Source organism: Sinocyclocheilus rhinocerous, unplaced genomic scaffold (genome assembly GCF_001515625.1).
Source record: "Sinocyclocheilus rhinocerous isolate Xijiao unplaced genomic scaffold, SAMN03320098_v1.1 scaffold611, whole genome shotgun sequence".
In the NCBI taxonomy this organism is placed as follows: Eukaryota; Metazoa; Chordata; class Actinopteri; order Cypriniformes; family Cyprinidae; genus Sinocyclocheilus; species Sinocyclocheilus rhinocerous.
Genome location: NW_015623515.1, coordinates 854,115 through 866,032, shown reverse-complemented (window position 1 = coordinate 866,032; position 11,918 = coordinate 854,115). Strand labels below are relative to the sequence as shown.

The 11,918-nt window shown below is 36.3% G+C and overlaps 1 protein-coding gene across 1 annotated transcript in view; it reads left to right on the top strand.

Moving 5' to 3' along the window:
• The first annotated feature begins 1,415 nt into the window (after window positions 1-1,415).
• LOC107709995 (E3 ubiquitin-protein ligase pellino homolog 1-like) overlaps window positions 1,416-11,918 on the top strand; it is a 23,381-nt gene continuing 12,878 nt past the window's right edge. Inside the window, exons 1-2 of the mRNA XM_016514702.1 lie at window positions 1,416-1,739; window positions 8,833-9,026. Coding sequence (XP_016370188.1) covers window positions 8,854-9,026 — 173 coding nt within the window. The 5' untranslated portion in view covers window positions 1,416-1,739; window positions 8,833-8,853. The remainder of the gene's footprint in view (window positions 1,740-8,832; window positions 9,027-11,918) is intronic.

Sequence of the window (11,918 nt, the reverse complement as noted above, 5' to 3'; positions counted from 1 at the left end):
AAATCATGTCTCACAAATACATATTTTTACAATAATAACTTTAAGTAACCTAATTTTGAATATGCTATATATACTTGATCTATCCATCTATCTATCTATCTATCTATCTATCTATCTATCTATCTATCTATCTATCGCACTGCCTATTGCAGGCTTTTCATCCTAATTATTCATTAAAACAATTAGTATAGATCACAAAATAATTTATGAAAAATTGCAAAACTCTAATCTGTAACGCAGGAATATCATCCCACTGTTAACGTTTTTTGTAGATAGGGATAGATAGATAGATAGATAGATAGATAGGGATAGACAGACAGACAGATAGATAGATAGATAGATAGATAGATGGATAGATAGATAGGGATAGACAGACAGACAGACAGACAGACAGACAGACAGACAGACAGATAGATAGATAGATAGATAGATAGATAGAATTGTATTCTTATGTGAACGTTTTATTTTGTAAAGCATGTCTCACAAATACATATTGTTACAATAATAACTTTAAGTAACCTAATTTTGAATATGCTATATATACTTGGGCAATTTACCGTTAACCATTTAACAGGTTTTTACTGTAGCATTTTTACAGTCTTTTACCGTTAAATTCACGGTCATTTTTTACAGTGTAGGCTATTGATGATTATGAAAAGAATTTTCGAAATGGAGGACAGAATTCACAATTATTTGAGATGTTTTGAACTAGGTGTTTGAAACCAACCAACCAAACCACAGCCACAGAAAAATATATTTGTGTGTAGTTAGACTTTTGATTCATACAGTATAGCCCTTGTGACAAGTGGTCTCCCCTAGCTATATATTTTCTGATTTCCATAAAGACTGAACTATGGGTTAACAAGTGGCATGTATTAGCTCTATTTTGTTGTGAAAATATTATTAATTTCCTACAGTTATAGAGCTTTATAAAACTGGCTGATTAGGTTAACCAGCATGCGCGTCATCACGCAGATGGTCGTCTTAATTGAGATGGTGTCGATGAAAGTGACACAGCACAATCACTGCATATATTAGCCTACAGGTGTAAAGGACTGACTTCCACAGGTGTATTCCTAAATGCGGAGAATGCGGAGGATTCCACAGGCTTGTCAGAGCCCTCGCTCGAGCGTCACTGCGCGCGTATGTAACAGCAGTGATGTGGTGCCAACCCCGCGAACGCCACCCTGAGGCGAAATTACGAAGCCTATGTTTAGCTCATGAATATTAATCAGGCGGAGAAATCCTCTAATGGTGAAACCTGATTTCTGAATATTAATGACCTACTCCTGACGTTACGCTTTTACGGTCCAATGGCAAAGGCTTGGCTCGTGAATATTAATAAGCCCACTACCATATTAGGATTCGTAACTTCACATCCGGGGGCGGGGCTTACGCGTGTTGTGGCACCCTGACCAACCGCAGAGGCGCATGATGTGGGCGAGGGCAAAACCCGTCCTCGGATTTCTTTAACGGCGGAGAACTGCGAGGGAGAGATGGGCGTGACAACGGAGTGTCTGGACTAGACTGAAAACACTCTTCTCGTGGATTAAGATCCGCGCTGTCTTCTGTGTAATTGATGACAACGGAGTGTGGCAATGCAAACCACACGACGTGATGCGCGTGCCATCCAGTTTAACACCGCGAGCGATGAATTAACAGCACGACGCCCTATTTTAAGGCCACACGGGGATTGACAAACCAAGGATATTCAAGGCAGGGGTCTGTAACATCATCAGGTGCGTATTTGGATAGTTTCTGCATGGCGTGCTTGTCCACCGAAATATGTTCCTCTTTTTATTATCACTTAAACAGTCTTCTCATGTCAGTGCGGAGTGCTATGTAGATGCGTGTGTTCTTCTGTAGTTGGTTATTTATTTTCTGTCCAAATCATTTGTAATTTGGATTTTTTTTATATAAAGTGTTTCATTTAAATTATAGCCTACTATGTGTAATAAATAAAATTATTAATTAATTAATTTTCCCAGAAATCCCTTGTGTACTTCCCAGGCCTCATAGGCAGCGTGAGATTGCTTAGTATAAATAAGAGCATCTCAATTATATTGTTCTAGTGGGACAGAATTGCAGTGATGATTCTGGTGAATACCAAATAGGTCCGGTTTTCACATATGTAATGTGCATTTTGAACAGTCTTTACCGACGGATTGAAAGGAGTGGGAATAATACAAGTGTGACTCTTACATGCTGACACCTTATAAATCAACTGTTAAAAAGTGTTGCCTGACTTTCATATTTCAGCTATAGTAAACGTCTCGCGTGCGTTCGTGTATTTCCTGGGGGAATCGGTATTGTATGATTACGTCGCAAAATTCGAAAAAAAAAAAAGTGAAGTGACATCGAATTATATAATTCGGATTTTAGAATTCGAATCTTTGCATTCAGCTGTTCTGCTGTTTTGAGACGCAATCCGCTGCAAGCTGTCGTCTGAGAGCACGGGCTGGTCCACGGGTCATGCTGGCTCGAGTAAATGAGCAGAATACGAGCAATGCCATTCCATAATCTTGCTTATAATGTTAGTTTCTGATGTGTACAGTAATCTCGGACGTTTATAGAACAGATCATGAAAAAACGACTTTCACAGGGCATATTGTAAACCTAAATTGCACAACAGTGTTGGTGAAGTTACATCACAAAATGTTGAGTGAACATTAAAAATAAAGAATGTAATTTAGTTTATTATTTCTATAATTAATTATTTGGATAGTTTGTTAATTTCAGTTTTTCTTAATTGCTGAGCTAGTCCTGCTATCTGTTTACAACTTGTTTGAATAACTACAAAATTAAAAAAGCATTAGTAACACATCAAATAAGCACAGCCTATATGATAAAAAAAAAAATTTTAAAAAAAAGAACAATCATGAATGGTTACAGTATGTTTGTCTTATAAACATTTAGTATTTGTTCATGTTGAGGTGAATAATCAATCTGAAGACTATCTATCCATTTACTTGTCTGACAACATATTTAACGTTAATTAATATATGTATTAAGAAAAGAGGCTGTGATTTAGATGTCTCCTTTGACTGCATGTGATGATGTGTATATGGGGAGTAGTCATGCAACAGAAAAAATAGAAGTCTTAATAATTATTTTGATTTCCAGTAAATATCTTTAAAACAATATACTGCAAATTTACTGGAGAAGGATAATGACCCAATAGGTTTCATTAAAATCTAGACATAATATATTTGGCTTGTCAAGGAAATCTATCTGGTTTTAAGGAAAACAAGACAGCGATTAAGAAAATGATGGTTTTGCATTGTGGACAAAGTCTTGAGAGGAGAAAAGTCTCAATTGTCTTTATATTAAGAGGGATGATTGTTCATGTTGAACAAAACATAACATCATTTTAAAAACCAGTTCTGTCTTATTACTTAGAATACTTAAAAAAATATTTAAGTAAAAAATGAATGCTTATTGGCAGACTCTTTGCATGAATGAGGATTTATACTTAGAGAATGAGACGTTACTAAGGTTGGGAAAGTGCAATTTAGTTTTACATGATCTAAATTTGCTTGTGCTGTAGAATAATTATTACAGTTTATTGTGCACTGCTAATGTTTTTTTTTACTAATATTCTGAGTAGGGCCATTATGCTTGAAGTTTACACATTTGTAATATTCCTGTTCATTCATCTTATTTATTTATTCATTGCCATGGTTTTCTTTATGTGCTGCATAGTATTTCCTCTTGTCAGTGTTAATTCAGGGTTCATTCTTGATCGGCATGCTGAAAAAACTTCATAATTATTTATTAAATCGAATTATAAACAAAATGTCTTTGCAATGTCACATAGGTGACCCATATACTGGTTTGCTGACATGCATCTGTGAATGCTGATGTGCTGTTAAAACAGGAAGAGTGTAAATGATAGAGCTCCTGCGGAGGTCCCTGCCTCTGAAGGTCACTATCAAGTTTCACAATCACGATACCTCTAACAGGGAGACCATGTCAACGTGTTCTCGCACTTTCTCTCATTCCCTGCCTTTGGTGGCTGCTGCTCTTTCCACTGCTCACCCAGACAGGAGCAGTGGGGTCAGACAGCACTGTAGGACACTCACTCCATCATGAGTCGCACACACACACACACACACACACACACCTGCTGCAGACCACAGCTTCACTGCTCACTGCAACAGACAACAGCCATGACGGCCATTCAAAAAGCTGCAGCTGACTACACACTTACACTGACAGAGATAATGACATTATACGGTACAGTGAGCAACACTGTTATAGATGGTGTTTTCGCATTAATTATGCAATATAAACCATTGTTGCACTGGTGCAGACCGCAGTCTATGGCAGACCTTAGCTACTCAGCTCACCAAAACAGATAGATGGTGTTATCCTGTTAAAAGAGAATGTAATAGATAACATGATGCTAATGTAGAACATAGTGTACTGGTTACAAGAAATTTGCATTCTGTTTTAGTGGACAAATATTACATAAATTTAGCCTTATGGTTTACAAGGCGACAATCAACAAATTTGTAAAGTACTAAAAGATTAAAAACTAAAAAAATTGCTTTTGTTGATGTTTTTAAAAGAAACATTTGTATTTAGAAATGATGCATTAAATTGATTAAAAGTGACAGTAAATACATTTATAAAGTTACAAAAGATTTCTATTTTAACAACAAAAAAAGTTTCTTGAGGAGAAAATCAGTATATTAGAATGATTTCTGAAGGATCACGTGACACTGAAGAGTGAAATAATGGCTGCTGAAAATTCAGCTTTGCTATCACAGGAGTAAACTACATTTGAAAATATATTCAAATAGAAAACAGTTATGTTAAAATCTATTATTATTTCACAATGTTACAGTTTTTACTGTATTTTGGATAAAAGAAATACAGCCTTAGTGGGCATTAAAGACTATATAGCAGAGTTACAGATATAAAACATTGACCAAAAGTAACTCTGCGGACATTTTTAAACAATATCTAATAGTTATTGCAAACTATAGCTAATACATAAGTGTTAACATACAATGAGTCAGTCATTATTGCAAAATAAAACCTTGACAGAATGTACAAAAAAAAGTTTTGCAATAATAACATACTGACTGTAAACTGAGAAAATGTTAACCTAAAAATGTTTTGTATGTGGTAACATCTAAATGAATGATTTTATTCAAGTCAAAATTATTATTTAACATCACTGAATCAACCTAAATACATAAGGTTACACCAACAAACCCAAAGGGTTAGATCAGGTAAAAACAATTTCTTAAACTGAAATTGGCAGGTTACTACTTTTTGCTGCTTGCCAAATATACATAAAATCTTAATTTATGTTAAAACAATTGTATTACATGAGAAGAGAGACGGCTGAGAAACATCATACCAGCTGTGTAGGAAATTGCTTGTTATACAAAATTATTTAACCGCAGATTGCTGCCATTGACCAATCAGAAGCAAGTATTCCAGAGAGCCATGCAATCATAAACAATAACAGACCATTGTAGACACTATGAATACATAATAGTATATCATTGCATTTATGAGATGCCATCACTTTGAGCTGACTCCAGCAGACAATATACTATTAGTGCAAACTACATTCTGCTACCTATACAAATTCACTTTGCTACAGGAAGCCAAATTTGTGAAAGCATAACACCAATACTATTGTTTGCAGACAGAACAACAATGCAAACAGAAATTTTGCAGCCGTACGAGCATTCAAGATGTGCATTGCACAAAAATGCAGCTCTGACAAAACTGCGAAATAGCTAATGATCTGCTGAAAAGCAGATATAGATTTTGAAGAATTAAGTTTGGCAAGCCTGGCCTCGAGTAAAGCCTCATAAGTTATTCGTGAGATCATTTCCTCGTGCGTGTATATTTAGAACCCACTTCATCTGGCTCCTGATAGAGATGGATGAGGCAGACTCGCTCTCTGTCTACCCCGCTCACACTCATTCGCTCGGTCTCACGCGCCGCACTCACTCAACCCGCTACAGAGGCAGCAGAGAGGATTGTGGGAATGAAGAGAGAAGGTGACGGGAGATGACACAGTAACCAGGGAGGACATAAAATCAGACCAGAGAGAGGACGTGGTGATCCGAGAAGTGGAGATGAAGGGAATAAAGAGGAAGATATTAGAGGTACCTACACTGTGGGACTCAAGTCTTTTAATAAAGGCACCAGAAGCCAATGAATTATTGATAAGCTGCCTAATAATGTGTGGAGAACAGTTCGAGCTCAGAGACGGTCACTTGTCATTTTATTATACAATAAGCCACTATACACTAAGGCTGTTTTGTCTAGAAAGATCTCATTCCATGATGTGCATCTTGTCCTCACCACCCCTCCATATTCCTGCATTCCTGTTGATCTTCCTTTCCCATATCTCTCTCGTTCCTCCCCCAGGTTGTGGGCTGATTAGAAAGTACGTGGCATAGAACAGGCAATCCATCACCCTACCAAATCTCAGCACACACACACGCAATCTCTTCGTAATAGTGCTTGTTCATCCCTAGTAATCTTGTGTGTACATTAATGAGGAAAAAAAATTAACTTAAATGATTTTAGCAAATGGCTGCAATATAACAAAGAGTGAAAAATTTAAGGGGGTCTGAATACTTTCCGTACCCACTGTATATATATATAGGTATATATAACTAAAATAAAGCTGAAATAAAATAAAATATAAATATTAGATGAAAAGTAATTTTAAGTATTAAATTACTCAAACTAAAACTGAAATAAAAATAAATGAAAGCTAAACAGAAATATTTTTTAAAAGAAAAACCATATATTAAAAGTGGTCATACAAACGGCTAAAGCACATAACAAAATTACTAAATCTAAAATAAAAATGAAAACTTAAATTATAAAAAATGACTAATAAATATTATAATAGTATATACATAATACTAAAATAACATTGATCCCAGTGAAATAACACATCATAGAGGATGGATGGATGGATGGATGGACGGACAGATAGATACACAGGCATGCAGACAGACATAGATAGATAGATAGATAGATAGATAGATTTTCCCCTAAATAACACACATTAAGTACTCAGAGTAATGACAACAGCAATTTATCTGACAGTCAGTATGGAACCTTTGAAATGCACGCGCCGCACTCACTCAACCCGCTACAGAGGCAGCAGAGAGGATTGTGGGAATGAAGAGAGAAGGTGACGGGAGATGACACAGTAACCAGGGAGGACATAAAATCAGACCAGAGAGAGGACGTGGTGATCCGAGAAGTGGAGATGAAGGGAATAAAGAGGAAGATATTAGAGGTACCTACACTGTGGGACTCAAGTCTTTTAATAAAGGCACCAGAAGCCAATGAATTATTGATAAGCTGCCTAATAATGTGTGGAGAACAGTTCGAGCTCAGAGACGGTCACTTGTCATTTTATTATACAATAAGCCACTATACACTAAGGCTGTTTTGTCTAGAAAGATCTCATTCCATGATGTGCATCTTGTCCTCACCACCCCTCCATATTCCTGCATTCCTGTTGATCTTCCTTTCCCATATCTCTCTCGTTCCTCCCCCAGGTTGTGGGCTGATTAGAAAGTACGTGGCATAGAACAGGCAATCCATCACCCTACCAAATCTCAGCACACACACACGCAATCTCTTCGTAATAGTGCTTGTTCATCCCTAGTAATCTTCTGTTATCTACAATCTGCTGTTTTGTAAGCACTCTATATGTATTACACCTCTACATACCCTTCTCCATCCCGCTGGCCCTCCCTGCTCCTCTCACCTCCATCACCTGCACCACCATGCTATTTCTATTTTTGTCTTCTCTCAATTTCCCTCCCTCTCCTTACTCACCCTCTCAGCCTCCAGTCCACCTCTCACCATTGCACACCCACAGTCATGCAGTGCCATAATAGCGCAGGGATTGGCTCATCTGAGCTGTCTGTCATCTCTAAACCAGTCAGCTTCCTGTGGGTTTGCACTCGGTTCAGATTAATTTGCTGCATAAGGGAGCCTGGAAGAAGTAAATAGACATATAACCAGTTGCTGCAAATGTTTTTGCACTACAAAGGTTTTACGTATATTTTTTAACGTGTATATTTTTTACGTATTTTTTTTTACGTTATGTTAATTTAGTTGATCATTATAAATGCAGTTATAATTTCAAAATGGCAGAATCTGCAAGATGCTTATAATTTAAAAAATAAAAGTGATTTAGTGTGTTTAGTGAACTGTTGAGGAAATGTCATAACAGATTTTTTCGACAAGACAAAATAATAGAAATTAATAGATAGATAGATAGATAGATAGATAGATTTTCCCCTAAATAACACACATTAAGTACTCAGAGTAATGACAACAGCAATTTATCTGACAGTCAGTATGGAACCTTTGAAATGCCACTGCTGTGACTGTGTTCCATTAAGTCTGTATGAAAAACAACAATTAAGTCCTTTGCATTGAAGCACTTGACTGTGTGTTTGCAGAGGGGTTGTTATTCTCCTGGGATTGGTTAAATCTCCTGTTCCCGACAGGTTGTCAATTGATGGTTGGCTGCTTGTTGACTTCAAAACACTGCAGAGACAGCCACACTATCTCAGGCTGTTCTCACAGGATCAGCTGTTACATAAATACATAACAGCTGATCCGTGATTCGTCTGTTACTGTTTTTACAGGTGGAGTAACCGATTGGGGGTGTTGGGATACAGATAAAAATCATACTGTTTTTCCATTTCCTCTCCCTGTAGTGCTTATTAAATAAAGTTGTCGTGTCACTGTGAGAAAACAAGCAAATGTGCTGATCAACAATATCAAGCTCACATTCTTCCCCTCACTCTCTCTCTCTTATAGCTGTGAGTCGTTCTTCTGGATATGGTTTTGGAAGGGAGCTCCGAAGCTCTTTGCCCTCCTCCGTCCCTGGAGCTGCGCCCATCATGCAACAAGAACCAGCCGTCTCCTCCTCTGGGCTCAGGATCTCAGTCCCATGATGCTCTCTGCCCTGAGGACAAGGAGCCCATCAAGTACGGGGAGCTGATTGTACTCGGGTAAGAACACGTCCAACCCTGAGGGAATAATATTAATATCAAAAGGATGAAGTTATGGTTAAGCTCCTTACATTTCTATAGTTCAGATTAGCTCTTTCTTTCATAATAGCGCAACAGAACTTATAGAATAGTTCACAAAAATCTTCATATATATATATATGTGTGTGTGTGCGAAAAAAATATATAGTAAAAATATACAATTTAAAATATTTTTTCTATTTTAATATATTTTAAAATGTAATTTATTTTTGTGATACAAAGCTGAATTTTCAGTCATTACTTCAGTCTTCAGTGTCACATGATCCTTTAGAAATCATTCTAATATGCTGATTTGTTGCTCAAGAAGCATTTCTTATTATTATCAATGTTGAAAAATAATTGTGCTGCTATTTTTGTTAAAAAATTCAAAGTATCTTCACACAAAAAAAAAAAGTCAGTTAAGAGACAGTCCAATAAATATTAAAATGCACATTGTTAGTAGAGCAACAATGTATTAATTAATAAGAATGAATAACAATCCATTATTATGTCATGATCTGTAAAGCCGGTAAACTTTGTAACTTTGATGATATGCACAAGGATAAGGGAAAAGGAGAAAAAAACTGTGGTTTATCCACCTTTTTCTTCAACGCGGAAGTAAGCCTATGAGTGAGACTTCCGGTTCATTAGCCGCTGTAGGTAAATAACGAGGAGAATAACAACGTGCAGTAAACGGTAAAACTGTTTGCACTACAATCCAGTGTGTTCATAATTAAGATAATACATAAAAATAATATGATAAGACACACCAACTTTCAATATCAAGCAGCAAAACTAACTGTTTTGTTCAGCTAAAAATAGCTGGACGGAGTGGACTCAGATGAGACCGGAAGCCAGTCAAGAAAAAGGTGGATAAAACGGATAGTTCCGGTCCTTGATTCTGATTGGCTGAGCCATGTTCGAAGCTGTTGTAAATTGCTCTACAAACATACACCTTTGTTTACGTTTGCCTGTTGCTTGGCAACCACTTTGTTGCAACCGCAACTGATTCTGGCAACCACTTTGTTGCAACCACAACTGATTCTGAGGAACTACATTGTTTGGTGGAAGAATACTGTTTTATTAATATCATTACACTTTATTTGTATAATAAATATCTATGATTTTGACCCATACAAGGTTTTATTTTTTTTTAATATACGTAAAATTTTTGGCTATTGCTACAAATATACCCCAGCCCCATGAAGCCTTATTGCTTTATTAGACAATTTAAAAAAAATGTTTTTAATTTAAGTGCTTTACCAAAAATACAAGCTTCTCTTTTGGGCTTTAAATCTCTGTAATGTCTTGCCTTAGACTTCCACTGTAAGTGCATTCAAATCTTAATTAATCAAAATGATTAATATTATGCCAAAAAAAATTGTTGATAAAGCTTTTCAGCCTAGAACATTCATTATTGCAAAGAAAGGGAATCATAAAATTATTCCAAAAGAGATGTCACAAATTAAGTATTTAATGGATTGAATCTGAACATATTGGTTATTAATAAACAAAACCTTTGACATCAGCAGCACTGAGTTTATCATCATTCAGGTTTAACTGTTCCCACACACATTGGAACTGTACGATACTGTCTCCGATTCGTGAAAACCCATTTATCTAAATTACAGCTCCTCCACTCAGCCAGCGTTTTGCCAAATGCAGGAGTTCAGTGGGAGTTCAAGGGTAAAATTACCCTCAAATAAATATGACTTCAATTAACATCTTTTCTCGCAGATGAATGAACACCACGTCATCCTGGTGTACCTGCAGCTGGTTTTCCTGACTTATCTTTAGATTTCAGCTGCGGATGCAAAACACTTCATTTGACTGCCAACAAAGATGTCATTCAAATCACACAGTCATGGAGCAGAGCAGAGCGATGAGTGTTTCCAGTGCCAGGAGGGCAGGAGGGTTTAACCCTTGAGCTACAAGAAGTGGAAAAGAGAAAGCACATAATGGTGTTTGTATCATTCACAAAAGTGTTCATTTCTTTTCCAATTCGCACTACTATTAAAGAATACAATCAAATATATGTTAAAGGGGTCATATGATGCGATTTCTATTCATTACTGTGTCTGTCACGAGACTCTGTTCCCCTTTTGGGCTCTGTCTTTACATTTATTTTGAAAGATGAAGCTCGCGGTTATGGTAAGGGGTGTTACATTTCCGACGAGTGCTTGCGGTTTTCGGCCAATCACAATGCACTGGGTCAGTTGGCCAATCAGAGCAGACTGCGCTTGTCGGAAGGAGGGACTTTGTAGAAAACGAAGCGTTTGAGAGAGGCGGGGCATAGAGGACCTACAATAATGTACAGTATTTGAAAAAGAATGTGTTTTTTGAACATTAAAGCATGTCAACATATTCTGTTACACCAAATACACCAAATAATGATCTTTAAAAAGCATCATATGACCCCTTTAAAAATAATAATGTCTTAAGTAAACTAATTTTTTTTGTTTTGTCAACAGATTAAATTGATCAAAAGTGTCAGTAAAGACTTGCATAGTTTAAAAAAATTCAAAAAAGGCTGTTTTTATTAATGTGATCCTGGACCACAAAACCAGTCTTAAGTGTAAATTTTTCAAAATGTAGATTTATACATAATCTGAAAGCTGAATAAATAAGCTTTTTCATTGATGTATGGTTTGTTAGGATGGGACAATATTTGGCCGAGATACAACTATTTGAAAATCTGGAATCTGAGGGTGCAAAAAAATCTAAATATTGAGAAAATCATCTTTAAAGTTGTTCAAATGAAGTTCTTAGCAATGCATATTACTAACCAAAAATTACATTTTGATATATTTACAGTAGGAAATGTACAAAATATCTTCATGGAACATGATCTATACTTAATATCCTAATGATTTT